Consider the following 21,330-nt stretch of genomic DNA (forward strand, 5'->3'; position numbering starts at 1 on the left):
AATATATAAACATAATTTTAATAAAAGACTATAGTTTAAAATTGGGGAAATTTTTTCTTAAAATTAAAAGGTGTTCTGATATCACTGTTTTGCCATTTCAATTACTATTTTAAACACTAAATCCTGCTTTTTTGTGTGTGTGTTTTTTTTTTTTAAGACAGACTCTCATTGTTGCCCAGGCTCAAGTGCCGTGGTGTCAGCCTAGCTCACAGCCACCTCAAATTCCTAAACTCAAGCAATCCTCCTGCCTCAGCCTCCCAAATAGCTGGGACTATAGGCGCTCACCACCACATCCAGCTAATTTTTTCTATTTTTAGTAGAGATGGGGTCTCACTCTTCCTCAGGCTGGTCTCAAACTCCTGAGCTCAAGCGATCCTCCTGCCTTGGCCTCCCAGAGTGCTAGGATTACAGGCATGAGCCACTGCACCTGGCCCAATCCTGCATTTCTTAATTTAGCTTTTTTATTTATAATAGACATACAATAATTATATGTATTTATGGGGTACAATATAATGTTTCAATGCATGTATACACAGTATAATGATCACATATATCTGTCACTTCAAACATTTATCATTTCTTTGTGAAGATAACATTCAAAATCTTCTCATTTAGCTGTCTTGAAATATACACTACATTGTTATTTACTAGTCACTCTACTGTGTAAGAGAAGACCAAAGCTAATTCTTTCTTGCTTTTTTGTGCTCTATGCATTCAGAAAAAATTCTCTAGTAACGAACTATAGAAATGATCCTTGAAAGTATAGTCTTTTATTCTTATTTTCTAACTGTAAGTTTGTACCCATTGATCAACCTCTTTTAGTTCCCACCTCCCTCTACTCTTCCCAGCCTCTGGTAACTACTAGTCAATCCTGCATTTTTAAAAATAACCTTGATACATATCTATCATTGTCACTGAAGAAAACTTACAGTAGTAATAGTTTCAGCAGCTGCTACCATATCTGCCAGGCCAGCACTAATGATATGCTCCTCCAAGTCTTTCAACATTGGCTCTATCCCACTGGGAACTTTGTCCATCAATGAAAACATTAAATGTAATTCTAAAAGGACAGAACACATTCATGCAATCATTTCACGCCCTAGAATAAAGTTTCTCTCTGCTTTATATTATGAAACGCCTATGGTAGTAAGAGTTTGGAGAACTATTAGTTGGAAGTTTATACTGTTAATAACAGTATTCTGTGACTATGATTTGGTTAGGAGTTGTTTTAGTAGGCAAGACTTCCTGATCCACCTTCTCTGTTTGACAAAAATTATTTTTTAAAAAATCTCGTTAAAAGTGATCAAATACTGCAAAACCCAACTCCTTTAAAAAGTGAGTCATCTGATCTCCAATGTGGTGGAATATTTTTTATTATAAGTACAAAAAGTTTACAGAGAAGATTAGTACATTTCATAAAGTAGTTGCAATATTAAAAAACTGTACAAATTATAAAACTATAGCCAGAAACATGAGTAATGATTATAAAAGTGACTGTATTCAGGATAATATAAAACTGTATTCATAAAGTTTTTCATATATTATACCATTTAATTGACCGTCACAAAAACCCTACCTCACAGTACAAGTTACCACTAAATAAACCCTTTTGAAGGGAGTCTAACATGGATCAGACATAAATCTACTTAGATTGGCATATAGAATTCAAATTATTTTGTTTATGCCAATAAGCAGATTGCTTTTTACTACAGAATTACTCCTAAAAAGTATGAACTTAAGTGAATTGAAATATGTACTTTAAATGCAGCTAGAGATTAAATGGGACCTTGTACTTAGATATAATAAAATCTGGAGAGCATTCCATCAAAATGTCGAAAGTGGTTATTTTGGGGGTAGTAGGAACATGGGTAATTTTTTAAAAAATTAATTGTTATATACTTGCTACCCCTCAAAACATACTTTTATTAAGGAAATATTTAATAAAAAATACACTTCAGAAATCTTATCTTATAAACTATTTTGGGGTGGTGATGATTATTAACATGGAATGTTTTATTACTCTCTAAACAGATTCACCAGAAGGTTCCACACAAAAGTCAAATACCTAGTTCTACCTTATATGTTTCTAATTTAAATTGGCCTTTAAAAGTAGAATCCTACTTTTGAGAAAAAAATGGAAATTCACCATGCACACACAAGCATTAATATCTAAATTTATAAATTCCTTAGCAGTGCTTCTGTGTTAGATATTTTATCATTTTCCTTAAGCACAGTTCACTCTAGCAAATACACGTATGTGCAAAAAAATGATCTAACAGCAATTTATTAAGTGATTTGCTTCAAAGATACCCTTTTTAAAAATTATGATAACTTTATGTTATGTTTTACCTACTTTCAGTTTCATTTCGCTTGATCATGCCTTGGCACTCTGCTAAGATAGTCTCCTTAAATGATGTCACCAGGGCATTTACACAGCATTCCATGAGCTGAAATATATAAAAAATTAGTCAAGACTACTATAAGCTTTACAGCACAAATCTATTCCACCTCACAAACAGAAAAAAACTAAGTATACTGAAAGTAGATTTTACTTACCTTTACTATGGATTATTGAAAATAGATACTCTACATTAGTTTACCAAAGTAAATTTCCCCTTAAGGAAAACACTACGGAACTTAGGTTCTCTTTAGAAATTTAAACAAAATTTACAAAAAAAGAAAAGAAATTTTAACAAAAATTCCCAAAAGAAGGGAGAAAAAAACAAAGTATTAAAAACCAAAATGAAAAAACAAACTTTGATTAACTCTTCCTATCTGGAGAGAGCCTATATTGGAATTAGATTCTGAAATTTTAAAAGTATGAATAAATTCATTCAACAAACCATTACTGTATGCCTAGTATGTGTGGGCATCAAAGAAGTGTTTAGGAGACAAAGAAGAATAAGATATAACTCCTGCTCTTGAGGAGATCACTGTCTAATTGAGGGTGAGGAGGGGGGTAAGCCTAAACTGCTAAATATAACTCAGTTAAGTGGCATTACATGCACATATAAACACACACACTCAACAAACAAAAACAAGCTAAGAAACTACTTTTTTCTGGAGTAGTTAAAAAGGCCTCATTCATAAATTGATACATAAATTGGATCTTGAAAAATAAGTCCTAAAACAAGGATTAAGTATTCTAGGAATAATAAAAAACTAAAAATGGTAGAGAAGAGACAGACAGTAGAAGAGAAAGCTAGAAAGATAGGCTGGAGCCAGATGGTCAATGAAAATTTGTGATTTGGGATTTTATTCTACAGGTAGGGAAGAAGAACCAATGAAGTTTTAGACAAAGGATAAATGTAATGAGCTTCTCCTCCCTTCAAGTCATTCTTAGGGATTAGTGTAATGGCAGTAAGGTAGGTGGTATGGAGTAGGTGGTAGGGAGATAGTAAAAGAGGCTGTTGAAATATTTCAAGTAAGATGGCAGGGTCTAGTGCTCTAGAAAGTTATCAGGAAAATCCCCAAATGGTGCAGAAAATTTCTGCACCACCCCTACTCCCTCATGGCATGTAATTATTTACTTCTCTTGCAAGGATCAAATAAAATTAACAGGTAGTAAGCACTGAAGCAAGGTACACTAAGGCTCATATATCACTTCTTAAAAGCAAATCATCTATCTATATTAAGGGAATTATGTATCCCTTAAAAATATTTTAAAAAAATTCCTTTGGAACTGACATAATGTTGATATTACTGAAGCAGAATTTAGGTAATAGGGATTCATTACACTATTCTTTCTACTTTTTAAAATGTTTAAAAATTTCCCAATAAGTTTTTTTCAAGTCACTCAAGAATTATGCTAATAACTTTTTAATCCATGTATCTCAATTTCTGTCCTAAGAAAATAATATATACATGAAGTAGATGAGAAATTCTTGCCTTGCAAGGTGGGAATCTCTGGCTCAACCACTGAGTAATCTTATTCTATACCAGCCCTGAAATAAGAACAACTGAACACTCCTACCTTGAGCAGCAAAATCAGACTGAGAATAGGTAAATCTAACTATATGTAACTAACAGAGAACAAAGAGAGTGCAATCCAAATAAGCTCTAAACTATTTCATTGAAAACTTTCACTTGAACATTTATCTTGTTCAGTGGTAGTCCAAATTTCAGATTCCAAAAATCTAGACCAGTGTGTTTCAGACTGTATGTTGTGAGATCAGTTTTAATGGCTGTTACCAGCTTTATGAAAAATGACAATAGAACAAAACAAAAATTATAAGAGTGCATCACATGTCATAACAATGAATATTATTCCATAAAAGTTTTATTTCAGATATGTATAAATAAACATAGTATATATTAACCCACAATATAAAATGTATTTCTTATTGTGGGTTTCAATGAGGATTAAAAGGAGAGGCTAAATTGACAAGATAATTGAAGTAAAGTGAATAGAATTTGATAAATGCTTAAAGGAAAGGCATTAGGGAAATAAAAGGTTGTTGAATCAGTTTCTAGATGGAGAGGTTAAACAAATTATAATAACAGGTACCTTTTAATAAGCATTTACTTTGCACCAGGTGTTATGCTAAATACTTTACACAAATTATCTCATTTAACCCACATAACAACCTTATGAAGCAGATATTTACTTGGTGAGGACATAGGATACAAGTGGCTAAATAACTTGCAAACACTGCAGTTAGTTCATAAGGTCCTAAGCTATAATTTGAGGCTAGGTATGTAACTCCATAGCCTCTGACTTTTCTCACTACACCAGTAGAGCTGTATATACTTAGTAATGGCTATACGCTCAGAACTGAGTTAAACGTCTTAAAGAACAGAGAAGTACAAAACATGGTTCATACCCTCAACGATCTTACAATCCAGTTGGAGACACATAACTACATACCTACAAATGTGTGCATGCTTCATATGTACAGAGCCATATGAAAATAAGTTCAACTTCACTAATGAAGAAATGGAAATAACTGCATCATCACTACACTATAAACTTCACAAGGTCAGAGACTGTGCTCTGTCCACGGCTATATAGTCCACAGCCTCACACACAGCTGGTGCATAAGTTCCACAACAAAGCAGTCCATGATTTGCTACTAAATCTAGTGGTATAAACTAGATTAGGTACTGTGAGAATTCTAATAAGAGGAAATTGATAAAGGCTAGAGAATCTGAGCTACTTTATTACAACACGGGTTACAAGGATCCTTGTAAGGATTTGGATAAGCAGAAGAAAGTAAAACATGACCAAAATGAATCTGAGAAAAAAAATGAATAGGATAAATTATATCAATGAGGAAATACTCCTCATTGTAGCAGAGTGATTCTTGCTAGACAGTATTAAGTTAGAAAAGTAGGTCAGGGCCAAATTATGAAGGGTCTTGAAAATCAGGGATATGAAACAACGATACTCTACTTTTTTGTGTTTTTTGTTTTTTTTTTTTTTGAGACAGAGTCTCACTCTGTTGCCTGGGCTAGAGTGCCGTGGCGTCAGCCTAGCTCACAGCAACCTCAGACTCCTGGGCTCAAGCAATCCTTCTGCCTCAGCCTCCTGAGTAGCTGGGACTACAGGCATGTGCCACCATGCCTGGCTAATTTTTTCTATATATTTTTAGTTGTCCAGATAATTTCTTTCTATTTTTTTAGTAGAGACAAGGTCTCCGTCTTGCTCAGGCTGGTCTCGAACTCCTGAGCTCAAACGATCCACCCGCCTTGGCCTCCCAGAGAGCTAGGATTACAGGCGTGACCCACCATGCCCAGACGATACTCTAGTTTTTTAATAAAGAAGGAAAACAATACTGAAAGTAGTATTTATGAAAGATTAGTCTGAACTCACAAAAGAAGAAATACAAACGGTCAATGATAAGAATAAAGATGCAGGCCAGCCTAGGCAACATAGCAGGACCTTGTGTCTAAACATAATTTTAAAAATTAAAAAAAATATGCCCAGCCTCATTAATAAATTTTAAATGCACATAAAATATTTTAAAAGCTATGATACTGGGAGACTGGCAAGAATTAATAGACTGACAAAACCCAGATCAATAAAGGTATGGAAAAACAAGTACATTGTTGATGGGAATTACTCCATTTCTCAAAGTCAGTTTGGTATTTATTATGTAGCAATTTATAAAAAGTTCACAACCTTTGCTTCAGCAATCGCATTACCAGGAGATTCCATTTCAAGAAAAGCCAGGTGTGAGAAAAGATGTAAGCACAAGGACGTTAAAAAGATATAGCATATCAGAATATTCCAGGAAGCACTACTTATAAGCAATAAATTATAAACAATGAAAATGGTCATCAGAGGACTGGTTAGGAATATCATGGTATATACATGCTACAGTGTTTTAATATAGATATGTCTAGAATTTAAAAAGTACAATTTCATAAATTTCTTTTAAAATGCTAGAACACAAGGAAGGGAGGGAGGGAGGGAGAGAAAAAAACAAGGAGGGAAGGAGGAAGGGAGGAAAGGAAAAGAAAAGAGAAAAAAAAAAAGAAAAAAGGATCAGCCAAACAAACAAGACAAAATGATAACTGTTGAGTCTGGAGGCTGGGTAGGAGGGTGGGATTCATGATACTATTTTCTCTACTTGTGTAAATATTTGAAAACTTTCATAATGAAGCTTTTAAAAAAGGGTAAAGAAAATAATTATGGTATAGATCCCTGTGTATTGAAAAATCCTTCAGAAAATTATTTTGCCAAGGCAAAAAAAGAAACAGGAGATTGCTAGAGTTCTCTCCTTATTTCAAATGAGTCTTGTCCTAACAAGAGTCAGTTCCTTGAGGAGGAGACCGTATTATTCCTCTACAGTATTTCTTCCCCATCATTTACCAAAGTACTACATACACCGTTGATCCTAAATATATACTTGTTATTTGAAAATACATCTTGAATGGAAAGGATAGTGATAAACCATCTCTCTCACCTGTATTCCCTTTCTGTTTCCTTTTGCTAGCTTCCGTGAAGAAAAAACCTTTTTGCCATATGCCATCAACTCCTGTATTTGTTTGCCTGAGATGAGCACAACTTCTAAATCCATAGCAATCTCTCCCCAGAGGTCTGCAAGGTGAAACACTTTAACTATCAATGTGCTTGATGTTTACCCTCCTCTATAGCAAGACTATCAACTCTTCAAAGACAATGCTTGCCATAAACCACAGCAGGCACTCAGTATTTGTTGAATGAATGAATTCATAGGTCTGTGAAGATGAAAGGTGAGACAGGTATGCTAAGGGATGTAGTAAATTCTTCTTTTAGTGGTATTCACCTTGCACAATGAATTCTACTTCACTGAAATTTAGCAAAAAGCAACAAGAATAGTTCTGATTTTCATTAGTTAAATAACCTGTGTAGGGCCGGGCGCGGTGGCTCACGCCTGTAATCCTAGCACTCTGGGAGGCCGAGGCAGGCGGATCGTTTGAGCTCAGGAGTTCGAGACCAGCCCGAGCAAGAGTGAGATCCCCGTCTCCACTAAAAATAGAAAGAAATTATCTGGCCGACTAAAAATATGTATAGAAAAAATTAGCTGGGCATGGTGGTGCATGCCTGTAGTCTCAGCTACTTGGGAGGCTGAGGCAGTAGGATCACTTAAGCCCAGGAGTTTGAGGTTGCTGTGAGCTAGGCTGATGCCACGGCACTCACTCTAACCTGGGCAACAAAGCAAGACTCTGTCTCAAAATAAATAAATAAATAAATAAATAAATAAAATAACCTGTGTAAGTCATAATTTGCTTTTGCCTAACCTATAAAATGAGAGTTGAACTAGAAATTATCTTAGGATTCTCCATTTAAGATTCTACTTCATCATTATCAGGCCCTTACTCATACAAGGTATCTGTAATATTTTCAAGAACTAATTTATTCTATGTGTGGTAGGCTATTTTCAAAACTAATTTCTCTTGGCCTTTGTAGTTTGGTTAAGATTCTTTTCCTACCATTGTAACTAGTGGCACTTGCTTCATTTCTAAACTAGTTAAACAAGTAAACCTTTATATAGAGCAATGAAGAGTCTGAACTCACCTTGACTATTTGGATATCACTTTTCAGATATCAAAATGCTGAAGGTTAATAAGTACTTATTAATGTTAATAATTTATAATTTGTGACCTAGTTGCTTGTTCAGTTTTTAAAATTAGTTTTGCACAGATATTAAAATAGTTTCTATTTGTCTTAGAATTAGTAAGCAATATTTTCCAAACCAGAGCCCTAATGGTAAAAGCTATCATGCCAGAGACAATGCTTAAATGTTATTATCATATATCATTTAATTCTGACAACCCACATGGGTATTATTCCATTTTATAGTTAGGAAAACAGGGATTACCAAGGTTGACAATGTGCCAAAGTGCAGCACCTGGTAAAATAATAACAGTGGAAATCAAATCCTCATCTGATTCCAACATATGTTATGCCCTAACCACTATAATACACTGCCTTCCTCTCAGTGCCCTCTGGTCAGAGATCAACATTTGCACTACCAATTCACTCTTCCATCACTCTATTGTATAAGCAATCCATTTTATTCTACTGTCACCCTGAGGATAGGGACCAGGTCTATCTTATTATTCTCCACTAGCATAAGGCCTGACACACTATAGGTATGTGATAAATACTAACAGAATGGCCTCAGGAAATACTAGGGTATGTAGGACTATCACCTAAAAACTAGGAGCTATAGAGAACTTTAAATAATTTAGGCTTAAATTTTTTTTCCTACTCTTTTCTTCTGGTTGTGTCATTTTTGCTGTCAATATGCCTGTTCTGCAGCATAGCTCTGAACCCTCTTACCTTGTTGTACTAGTAACACTGCTATTCATCTGCTAGAGGCGCACCAAATGATAACCAAGCTTATTGGAACTGTCTGTAAAAGTGGATCAGAGTAGGGCCTAATGGCTTTCTTATAAGTAAATGTGTAAGAGTGGGACTTCAGACATCTAATGTAATACTTCACTGCTCACAACTCTTGAACTAACTTACTTTCTAGATTCTCCACTGAATTGCAAATAACTAACATTGCTAAATGGGTTGTCCTCTGGATTAAGTCAAGAATTGCTATATTATACATACTATAAACACTTATACACTGGCACCAAGCATGCTTACACACATCTGCAAAGACACATACACACACAGCAATTGATCCAAGTTTGGGCGCTTGACCCAATCTGGGTCAATTAGAGCTGGGCTAATTAAAACCAGTGAGGAAAGACTCTCATCCCCTCTCAGGTCACAAACTAGAAAGATAGGCTGGCAGCTTTCATGGTCCCCACCTCTACAAAAAGCCTATCAGCTGTAGGAGATAATGAAACAGACCAGCAGAAAAACACATACCTAGAAAGCCTTGGCAGAGTTCCATGTTTCTGAATCGAGATTTCCTTCCTTTTAGCCTTACCCTAGCACTGTCCAAAGTGGATTTTACATGAACTAACAGATCCACCTTTTTTTGGGGGGGGGGGATGGGTTCTTGTCCCTTGCAACCATGATTGTGAATTACAAACATATATGTACAACACATATACCCAAATTATTTACCAAACTATGTGTTTCTTTTTTATATACTCTAAAGTGCTTAACAGTATCCTTAGGAAATCATGATCTAGAATCAGACAGACTTAAATTGAATTCCATTTGAATCACCATTTCCATTTCCTAGCTGTGTGATTGAGGGAAACCTCCTGTACATTTCTGAATTTATTTCCTCATCTGTAAAACAGGAATGGTAACAGCACCTACTTACTAAGTTATGCCTCCAAAACATATCCTGAATCAATCCACTTACATACCCATTTCCATTGCCACCAACATCTCTCACCTAGATTATTAGTCTCAATACCACAATGCGGCCCAAGTGCTATTTTGTAATATGAAAATCAGAACAGTTCCCTGCTTAAAACCCTTGAATGGCTTCTCATTGCCCTAAGCTCTGCTTTCCTGTCTATCCTTACCTTGCATCACTCACATCCTCTCATCCACTATGCTCTGGCCACACTAACCTTTCTCTGTTCTTAAAATATGTGAGGTTCATTCCTGCTTCAAAGCCTTTATAATCATTCTTCACCCTCTGCCTGGAATGCTTTTGTCTCAGATATTCACAAAGCTAGCCCCCTATCATTCAGGTCTAAGCTTCAACATTACTCCCTCAAAGAGAATTTCTCTGACCACACTCCACAAAGTAAAAACAGCAGCAGGAGCATTACCACCACCAATTCACTCTATAGCATTACTCTTATTTTATAAAGAATCACTTTTCATCTATTTGCTTATGTGCCCTTAATCTGTTTACCTCCACTAGAATGTTAGCTCTAGAAGTGCAAAGATATTGCTATGTTCCTGTTGTATCCCCTCTGTGTGCTTCATCATAGGGACATTAACTGAGTGCCTGAGTGCTCAATAAATATAGATCAAATGGTTTAATGAAAAACTGGAGTATCATAATTTCTAGCTAAAGAATCCTATCCCCCCCAAAACCAAAAGCATATTCACCAAAAAAAGGAAAAAAAGACCAAAAAACTAAGAAACCTTACATAATTTTTACCTACATTCCCGTGGAACATCATACTAGAAGTAATGCAGTTCAGTAGAAAAAGCACTAGTCTGAACCAAACCTATAACTCATCATTACACATACAATACAGAAGACAATGACTTTTCATTACTCTTCAAAAAGTACTGCAAATGTAGAGTAATTATTATTTATACACACTCCACTCCCAATTCTTATTCTTCTAAAATTGGTGAGGCTCCTAAAATTAGTTCTCCTCTGATGCTCTACTCAAATTCTTCTAATAACCCAGGCTTGTATCTTTCAATCATCCTTCAAGCCTATTGATTCTGTCTTCAAAATGCTTCTTACACCCCCCTGCCTTTTCATTCCTGTGTCATCATGTATTACATCATTCAAGACAGCTTAAAGCAAGTCTCTTACCTCTTCAAACCCTGCCATACACTCCCATGGTGGATGAATCCTTTTAAAATGCAGCTTTGACGTCCTAGTCATAAAAACCTTTAATGCCTCTTCATCACCAAATCACTGGTTCTCAAATCTATCAGATCCAATACTCACTTTTATAGCAAATTCTGAAGTAAGTTACTTACACATTATTTCAGACACATCAATATAATACTCTAATTATAATATACAGGAGAAATCAAAGGAATGTACTTTATAGTAAGTCAACATATATTTCAATTTGTAAATGCTTGGCTACACTAAACTAGAAGAGACAAATAGTCAAATAGACAAATAAATAGTCATACCTATATGTAACATCACTGGGAATGCGCAAACTACAGAAGCAGTCCAATGTAAGTACACTGGTGACTCAATACCATTAGCAATATCACCACAGGTGACATAAATTTCTAATAGTGAAAAAATTTTTAAATCCCAAACAAGGTATTATCTTTTCTTAATTTACACAATAATATCATCCCTGGAAAATGCAGCACATATTAATATCATGCAAATATTTTTGGTTTATAAATAAAACAAAATTAAGTTCTAGTTTCAAACAAGTATAAATAATATTTCACTTACATGAGTGGCCAGTGGGACATTCTAAAGTCATCTTGGATTTGGGATAATTCTTGTTTATGTGGGACAGTCTGAGCACCGTAAGACATCTCATTCCTGGATCCTAGCCACTAAATATCTAATTGTTGTAACAAACAAAAAAATGTTTTCACAAATTCCTATAATGAGCCCTGGAGAGAGATACTGCCCTCACTAAAAACCTCTGGCTTAGAGATTCCAGTTCAGAAATATTAGCCTAGAATTCAAATGTCATTCACAATGAGATAGAAATCTACCTCCTGCTTTTCCAAACTTATTTCTACAACTTTCCAATACATAGTCTAGGCTTTAGACAAAAACAGTTTATTTGCTCCCCACCTTTTGCTTGTTGGCATGTTTATGTTATGATGTCTAAACAATTCACAGCATAACTTTCCATTGATTTATCTCTGTCAGATATTCAAATAAAAGTTGAATAAAATAAATCTACCAAATGATCCTAAAGATATTATCTTGATGACATAATAAAGTTACTATCTAAACATTTTACATATAAAAAATTGTGAGAGGAAAATCTTGGGAGTAACTTTCATTGGCTACATAAGATATGTCAAAATCCCTTTGGGGTATAAATTTTATCCATTAAAAATGGGACTTTATGTTCATTCCTAAAGTGGAAGAATAGTTTGCTGTTAGAGACCCTGTCCGTGTGACTTAATGAATTAGTTTAATGGAGGAAAACACCATATGATCATCTCCACTGATGTCTCCCAAATTAAAAAAAAAAAAAGGGCATTCTTCATAATATTATTTTTTAATTTTTTTATTTTGATTAATGATTAGAGAATAGTTACAAAAATAGCACCCCATTTTTCCCGACATTAACATCTTACATAACTATAACTATCAAAACCAGGAAAACAGTATTGGTACAATACTATTAATTAACTATAGACTTTATTCAAAATTCACCAGTTTTTCCACTAATGTCCTTTTCTCGTGCCAGGATCCTATCCACAAGCCACTGCGTCTAGTTATTGCTTCGCCTGGTCTCTGCCAATTTGTGACAGTTTCTTCATCCTTTTTTTGGTCTGTTATGATCTTGACACTTTTAATGAATATTAGTTAGTTATTTTGTAGATTCCCTTTCAATTTGGGATTATCTAATTTTTCCTCATGATTAGAGTAAGATTATGCACTTTTGGCAACAATACCACAGAAATGATATTGTATTCTTTTTAGTGCATGATATCAAGGGATACACATGTCAACATGTACTCTTACCAGTGATGTTAAACCTTGATTACTTAAAGATGGTGTCATTTGGGTTTCTGTACTGTACCATTACTATTTCTCCTTTAATAAATATCTTGCGGAAGATACTTTGAAACTGTGAATATTCTATTTCATTTCAAATTTTTGGCCATTAATTTTAGTATCTATTAGTGGAGGGTTGTCTGCAATAATTATTACTGTGGTATTTGCCTAATAGTGATTGTCTATTTCCCTTTACATTTATAAGGTGGAATTCTTCTCTAAGAATGAGTTCAAACATTTTTTCATATTTTTGAGAACCATTCCCATGTATATTTTTGTTCACACAAAAATATACAAAAAAAAAGTCCGTATCTTTTTTTCCCATTATTCCTATCAGGCTTTCATCCTTTGTTCTTCATTTTAAAAAATTCTCTGTCTGTGATATATGTTGCATATATATTTTCCCAGGCTGTCAGTTGTCTTTTGATTTTGTTAATAGTGTTGGTTGTCATGCAATTTTTAAAAGGTAATCAAATTTACCAATCTTTTCTTTTACTGACTCTGCATTTTGAGTCATATTAAAAAGCTTTTACCCAAACCAAGGTTAAAGAATTCTTCTCATACTTGCATAAGTTCATTTTTAACATTTAGATCACTGATCCATTTGGTGTCTATTCTTTGTATGGTGTAAAATATGGATCTATTTATCTTTTTCCACGTGGCTACTGAGTTATCCTGATACTATTTTTTTTTTAAATCCATCTTTACCCTCAGTACTTTGAGAGCCAACCTAAAATATATTTAATAATAAATCATTGTATTTGGGTCTTTCCATTCCATTCCACAAGTCTTACCAGCCATTAAACAGTACTATCTATGTATCAATATAACACTGCTTTAACTATAAAGGCTTATTACATAGCATGTTTTAACGTCTGGTAGGGCTAGTCTCCCTCATAATTTTTCTTTTCCAGTGTTTTCCTAGCTATTCTAAACTGTTTATTTTTCCATATGAACTTTAGCATCAGTTTGTCTAATTTCATAAAATAGTTGTTGGTATTTTTACTGGCATTACAAGTGATTTAAAAAACTAATTTAAACAGAAACTGACATCTTTATAATTTGAGTCAAAATATTTACGAACAAGGGCTGTCTTTCTGTTTTTTCAAATCTACTTCAATGTCTTTCAATAGTGCTTAAAATTTTTTCCTCTTATATGGTTCACAATATTTCCCATGTATTTAATTTTCTCTGTTGCTACTACAAATGAAGTTTTCCCTAACATTATATCCTCTAATTGTTTATTATTTGTGTGTATGAAGGCTATTGATGGCTATATGTTAATTTTATATCCTGCTACCTTATTGAATTATTTATTTTATTATTTTAATTAGTTTTATCTTTGATTATCTTGGGTTTTCTGAATATACTATCACATCATCTCCAAACTGAGACAGTTTTACTTCTTGTTACACATTCTTTCTTTCCCGCCCCGAAACATGGTCTCACTATGTTGCCCAGCGTGGATTCAATCAAATTCCTGAGCTCAAGCCATCTTTTCACTTCAGCCTCTCGAATAGCTGGAACAATAGGCAGACACCACTGTGCCCAGCTTCCTTACTCATTTTTATGGCTCTAATTGATTTCTCTTGCTTAACTGCATTGGCTAATATCCTTCTATTACAATGTTAAATAGTACTAGAAATAGTGGGCATCCTTGCCTTATTCATGATCTTAGTGGAAATGCCTCTAGTGTTTCCCCATAAAATAAGAAACTGACTTTAGGACTAAGGTACATACATTCCTAATAACATTCTTGATAAAAGAATAATTGAGTACTTTCTTATCGTAGTAAAATGGATACATCATGCTCAAAACCAACATTATGTTTAATAGTGAAAATTTAAAAGCATTCTCATTAAAGAAAGAAGAAAAGGATCCTTAACATTATTTAACATTTTTCTAGAGCTAACTACTAATGAATTTAGTCCACTGAAGAAAATAGGAGGTATTAATATTCAAAATGAAGAAGAAAGCACCATCATTTGAAGATGATGTAATTAGATGCTTGGAATACCCAAGAGAATGAAATAAAACTCTTACAAACAATGAAAGAATTCAGAAAGCTGCTAAGCAATACATGAACATTACTTGAAATATACATCTGGACTTTATTAGGCCTGGTCTCACAACTGGGTGCCATCTGTTCTTTATATAGAATATAGGTCCAGAAACTTGCTTTCATTAGTATACTGAAAATTAATCAAGTTTAGAAGACTGATTTATGCTAAATAAATTCAAAGAAGGTAATTGATAAAGCATAGTTTGCTAATTTTCAGAGAAAAACATAACTGCTGAAAATTTACATACTTTAATCTTAAATTCTGGTGTGCATTATTATGTAGCTTCATATGAAGTGACTATAAGGGTAAATATGTTCTCCTTATCTTATCCTCCATGAATAAGAATAGCTTAATAGGTAAGTATAGACTGAAACTAATATCAATAAAGCATTAAGATATAGAATAGCATGTTCTGCTGACTAATAATTCCTCTAGAGAAAATTTAAGGAGGTGTGTTCTGATACTTTTTTTGTATAGAAAGTGACTTTTTCTTCCTAAGTATTCAGATAATATTCTTCATATTTTGTTACATTAAATTAAAATCCAGGACTTAGTAATCTTTTAGTTTGCTGTTCCTTCCATAACACCATACTTCATTTTAACAAATCATTTCTCTTTAGAAACAAAAATTGTGAATGAACAAATATTTAATAAACAGTGGGTATATAACATATATATAAAATGGCCTTCTTAGCTCAGTGAGGTATATAATATAGTAATGCATCTGCACTAAGCTTTAAATCTCCAGTGTTATAATTAATCCTATAGTTTTGGTGCTAGATGTCTCCTATGCATCAAAATTTGCTATACAAACAATATAACAACTGCTGGTTAATATTAATCTATGTTATTAATACTGTTGTTGTTAAAAGTTAGGAGAGTGACAACCTTTGAAGAAAAAAATGATAATAGTAACTTGGAAGAGGGTATGATAAGTTCTGTAGGGCATGATTGTTCTGGTAAGTTCATGGGTATGTTCACTTTGTGACAAGTCACCTTTTCTTTTTTCATTTCTTTTTGACAATTCACCTATTATATACTTTAAGATTTGTGCACATTTCTGTATATATGTATTATTTCAATCAAAAGTTGATTTTTTAAAATAAGCAGAAATACCCCTGGCAAGGTTACAGGCAAAAAAAAAAAACCCGAGAGAAAAAAATAAAATAAAATAAGCAGAAAAGTCAACAAAATAAAAACAAACGACAGAAGTAGAGTCAAGTGCCTGTAATCCCAGCACACTGGAAGGCCGAGCGGGGAGGATTGCTTGAGGCCAGGAATTCAAGACCAGCCTGAGCAAGAGCAAGACCTTGTCTCTACAAAAAAAGTAGAAAAAATAAGCTGGGCGTGGTGGCATGCACCTGTAGGCCCAGCTACTCAGAAGGCTGAGGCAGGAGTATCACTGAGCTCAGGAGTTTGAGGTTGCAGTGAGCTATGATGACACCACTACACTGTAGCCCAGGTGACAGAGCAAGACTCTGTCTCAAAAAAAAAAAAAAAAAAATAGACCTATTATGTCCTCCATAAAGTATCACACTTCAGGTCTTTGTTGCTGGGAAAAAAAAAAAAAGAAAGAAAGAAATGCTAATCTTTAAACCCTAGAATCATTCGGCTTGGAGAGATGCTCACACTGTTTGTTAACTGTGAAAGAGCGAAGTCACATCTTTTATTTCAGTTTTTTCCCTCTGGGTGTTTGTGTGTGTTTTCAAATAGAAAGGGAGACTTAACTATTCCATACAAACTATTGTATTTGTTTTTCTCTGCTTTTCTCATTCTCTTTTTCTTGCTCTCTCTTATTGTTTCTTTTAGTTGGTCCTCTATAGTTGAATATTCACAATGTGCATATGATACAACTAAGCTGTATAAACTGGAATAGAGGAACAAACAATTACACCTTACAAAACTACAACATCCCCATCTAGGTGCTACAGGCACACCAATCTACTAAAAATACTCAAATCTCCCAAACTGAACTCATCTTTCTCCCTCATTAAGACTTATTTTTTTCTGAAGGAAGAAGATAGCAGGCAATGAAAAAAGAAAAAAAACAAAGACTATTTTTGTACCTAATCTTTCTGTAACGGCACAGTTCTCTCAAGCTGAGACCTTCAAAAAATTATTGGCTGGATCCTCTGCAATATCTAGCCCATTCCTACAATACAATGCTTCATCTCTAAGAATTTTTTTCCTCTACCTTTGTCTTTTCCATTCCCACTGCTATTACTCTATTTGGTTCTCTTAATACCCCACTTGAATTATCACAAACACTTTCTACTTCTTATTCCCAGCTCTTCCCTATTCCAACTGATCTTTACTGTCACAGGATTAATCTTTCTGAGCAATGTCTTTGACCACGGCAAACTTGTATTAAAAAAACTCAATGGCCTTCCCTGCCTTAGAAGTGAAACCCAAGCCTGGTTTTATTTATTAATTTATTTATTTTTGAGACAGAGTCTCACTCTGTCGCCCAGCTAGAGTGCAATAGTGTCATCATAGCTCACTACAACTTCAAACTCCTGGGCTCAAACGATCCGCCTGCCTCAACATCCCAAATAGCTAGGATTACAGGTGTATAGCACGTGCCCGGCTAATTTTTTCTATTTTTAGTAGAGATGGGGTCTCGCTCTTGCTCAGGTTGGTCTCTAACTCCTAACCTCAAGTGATCCTCCCACTTCGGCCTCCTAGAGTGCTGCTAGGATTATAGGCATGAGCCTGGCCCCAAGCCTGGTTTTAAATTCTATAACAAACTTCTATAAACAGTCACTAAATCAGCCTCTCTCTTTTGCCAATATCAAAATTAATTTAACCATTGAAAGAGGATATATATTGCAAATCATAAACAAAACAAAACAAAAAAAGCAGAGGGAAAAAAGATCCAGCTCAGTATGATTTCTGAATAAAGAATAAAATAAACATGACTACCTTTCAAGATAGAAGAAGCAAAGAAGAGGTCAGAAGTAAAAAAATTTTTAAAAATCCCATCCATAGTTGAAAAATATTAGGTTATAGGCATGCTGGAATGCTACCCTTTGAATGTAAATCTAAATCTAGTTCCTAGGCTCCAAATACTGAAAGGAAGTAGAGGAAATACTATTGTTATATTTGAGCAGATTCCAAGACTCTGTCCAAACTTGATTCTTACTTTCCTTACTAAAGCACACTAAGGTCAGCTCTCCATGTAAAAGAATATACCTAGCATGGCTACTACCTTTGATTCATTTTTGTTTAAATGAGGATCTTACTATACAATATAAAATAATACAAAAAGCCAGTGATCTCTTATCAAATAATTAATGTTTTATCTCATGAAAAGATGAAGTTTGAAATATCTTCCTAGGACAAGAGGAAATATCCCCTAGGAGTAATAGTTCAGTATTCACTAATTCAGTGTTCACAACCACTTTATAGAATGTAACTGCTGTGATGAGAATCAACTGTATCTCTAAAGAGCGCATTTTACTTGCAACATGAAAATCAATAAAATGGTTAATTTCAGATATGCATAAAACACAATAAAGGAGACAACTGATTAAAAATTAAGTATATTAAATATAGTAAAGTCTAGAGCAGGGATGGCAAATAGATTTCACCTTGCACACCAGCTCCGAAGAACATTGTGTGCTGAATAACGTATCTCCAGAAGCTGTGCTTTGACTCATTGGGAAAGAGTACTATAATCAATTAGTAATGTTGGTCAGAGACATGAGAAAGGATAATGTTATCTGTGTCATGTATTTGCCATTCCTGTGCTTCTGTACTTCAAATAATCCCATAAAATGTACAATTACAAAATTACTTACTGCTTCAACAGAGTTACATTCTCGTCTTGTTTCTAAATAACGTAGTGCTCGTTTCTCTTCTTCTTTTAATTTAGCATCTGCCTGTCCAGAAGCAAAATAGCAATCATTTTAAGAATAGCAAGAGAATAGCTCAAATTATCACATATACTAAGTTCTGACTTACATATTTCATATAATTCTGTACACCATTCTGTTGTAAATACGAGGGTGCCTGTGTTCTATAAAATCTCTCTGTTGAATCCAAGTATGCCTTCTCAAAATTGTCCCTATAAATTTGAAGCTTATCCTCAGGATTAGAGCAAAGGTTAACTGAAAAACAGAAAATAAAATTTTACTCTAATTATGATTTAAATCAGTATTTGATTTAAATAAATGAAATAAATATTGAGGAGTCATTCATTATGTACAAGGTAAAAATGCTCAAGAGAATATATAACCATGTAAGATAAAATCTTTCTTCATAAGAAACTTAAAAAATAGAAGCACAAAGCAGTAAAGTAACAAATAAATAGCATAGATAATATGGACTATCATTTTTTAATAGGAAAGAGATTAACTTCTAATTGGATGATCAAGAAAAAATACACAGAAGATATCGGATTAAAACTGAATCTTTTTTTGAGACAGTCTCACTCTGTCGCCCAGTTAGAGTGCAATAGTGTCATCATAGCTCACAGCAACCTCAAACTCCTGGGCTCAAGCGATCCTCCTGCCTCAGCCTACCAAATAGCTGGGAATACAGGCACATGCTACCACGCTCGGCTAATTTTTTCTATTTTTAGTAGAGACAGGGTCTCATTCTTGCTCAGGCTGGTCTCAAACTCCTGAGCTAAAGCCATCCTCCTGCCCTGGCCTCCCGAGTGCTAGGATTACAGGCGTGAGCCACCATGCTCAGCCTAAAACTGAATCTTAAAGAGTAAACTAGGATTTGCATAAAGAGAGATTAGTAAGGAAAGCAAATTTCAGAAGCAGAAAAGTACAAGCTATAACAACTATGTTGTCTAAGTACATCGTAAGGTTAACGGAAGATAAGGTAGAAAAGTAAATTAGGAATGGTTGTGGAGAGCTTCAAATCTCAAACTAAGTAACCTGAACTTAGCATGGTGTACCACTTAAGAGGTAACTAAGAAAAATGCTAATAGTACTTAAAAATTAATCTTGTGAACTCTATATGGGCTAAATGATAGCACTAAGATAACTGTAAGAAGACTGCTTTAAAAGTCTAGATGTAAAGGTTAAAGAGGTCTAAACTGGTGGCAGTCCAGATAAAAAGGAAAAAATTTCAGGGGAGGGAGGGAGGGAGGGAGGAAGGAAAGAAGGAAAAAAAATTTCAGGGACACTGCTAATGAAAATCTGAAGACTTAGTAAAGAAATATGGCAATAATGAAGAAAAATCCAGTCAAAAATAACTCTAGAGGTTCATTAATTCAACAAATACTTATAGAGAGTGATTTCGTGACAGGCATTCTATGTTCAGTAAAGATATAGTGTCAACAACACAATAAACACAAGCATTAGGTCAGTGAAGCAAAGGTACTATGAAGCACTAAGTGAGATGATTTAACCGAGTCTGGGAATTAGGGAAAGCCTCCATGAGGAAATAGAGGATGAGGATGAGTTAGATGATGAAGAGGGAGGAAGAATAATATTCTAAGTTAGAGGAAACAAATGAGAATATCATTGTCAGAAGCTAAGAAGTTAGGAGAGAATGTACACATGCAAGTAACATACTTCCTGAAAACATAAATATAAAACTTTTTTATAGTTACCTTTTATGAGCTATAAATTCAAATTTATATTTCTCTGACTTACGTCACTAAAAAGATTTTCCAGCCAAGAAATTAATGACATGGAGAAAATAAATATTAACCACATGAATATGAATTTCTATAGATTTCTTTAAAGCAGAATGAATATAATTTGTGTGCTCTTAAAGAAAAACATCTGGCACAAAAAGATGCGACTTTATATGCTAATAAACATAACTTTGATAGTACTATTCTATAATTGTCCTAGAATTTCCATGAAAGAGAAATTATGATCATAAAAGTTCAGAACATACCATAAGATTCTCTTACTCCAATGACCAGCTGAGAATCAAAAGCTTCTCCTAATCTTTCAGCATGTACCAGTTTCATTGCACTATCTTGGAGTCGGTTCTTTATATTTGAAAAGATTGACTCATTCCATGTATCAAGCATAAGCTAGGAAAACACGAACAAAATATGACATCATTTTCAGTTATTAATATACCAAGTATCATATACAAACACTAAAGGAAAACAAATTCTTAGGCCTTCAGAGAAGCAGCATATTTACCAAAATGGTAAAGAATAGGTTTTTCAGAATGAGACATAATTGGGTTTGAATCCTAGCTCTGTTACTTATTTACCTGCTTTCCTATGTGTAAAACAGTCAAAATAATAGTACAAATTTCAGGCAGTGGTTATAAAAATTAAATATGATGCATGGAAAATGTTTCTTCTCCTATAGTTCCAAGGTTGAATTTCAGAAATCTTGGTGTGTTTGGAATACTCATACACATCTGTTTGTGCAGACACATAAAAAAATACAAAAAGGACCAATAGAAAATGTTTGATACTGAAACTCAAAAAAAGAATATGCAAATCTAGCTTATAGATTTCCATTAAAATG

At 34.1% G+C, this 21,330-nt stretch overlaps 1 protein-coding gene and 1 pseudogene across 1 annotated transcript in view; both read right to left on the reverse strand.

Moving 5' to 3' along the window:
- CUL5 (cullin 5) overlaps positions 1-21,330 on the reverse strand; it is a 91,094-nt gene that overhangs the window by 21,162 nt on the left and 48,602 nt on the right. Inside the window, exons 5-9 of the mRNA XM_069470923.1 lie at positions 20,738-20,879; positions 18,839-18,984; positions 18,676-18,756; positions 2,354-2,447; positions 930-1,060 (exon numbers count right to left, since the gene is read on the reverse strand). Coding sequence (XP_069327024.1) covers positions 930-1,060; positions 2,354-2,447; positions 18,676-18,756; positions 18,839-18,984; positions 20,738-20,879 — 594 coding nt within the window. The remainder of the gene's footprint in view (positions 1-929; positions 1,061-2,353; positions 2,448-18,675; positions 18,757-18,838; positions 18,985-20,737; positions 20,880-21,330) is intronic.
- On the reverse strand, positions 679-770 carry LOC138385482 (small nucleolar RNA U3; annotated as a pseudogene).

This window comes from Eulemur rufifrons, chromosome 6, assembly GCF_041146395.1.
Source record: "Eulemur rufifrons isolate Redbay chromosome 6, OSU_ERuf_1, whole genome shotgun sequence".
NCBI lineage: Eukaryota > Metazoa > Chordata > Mammalia > Primates > Lemuridae > Eulemur > Eulemur rufifrons.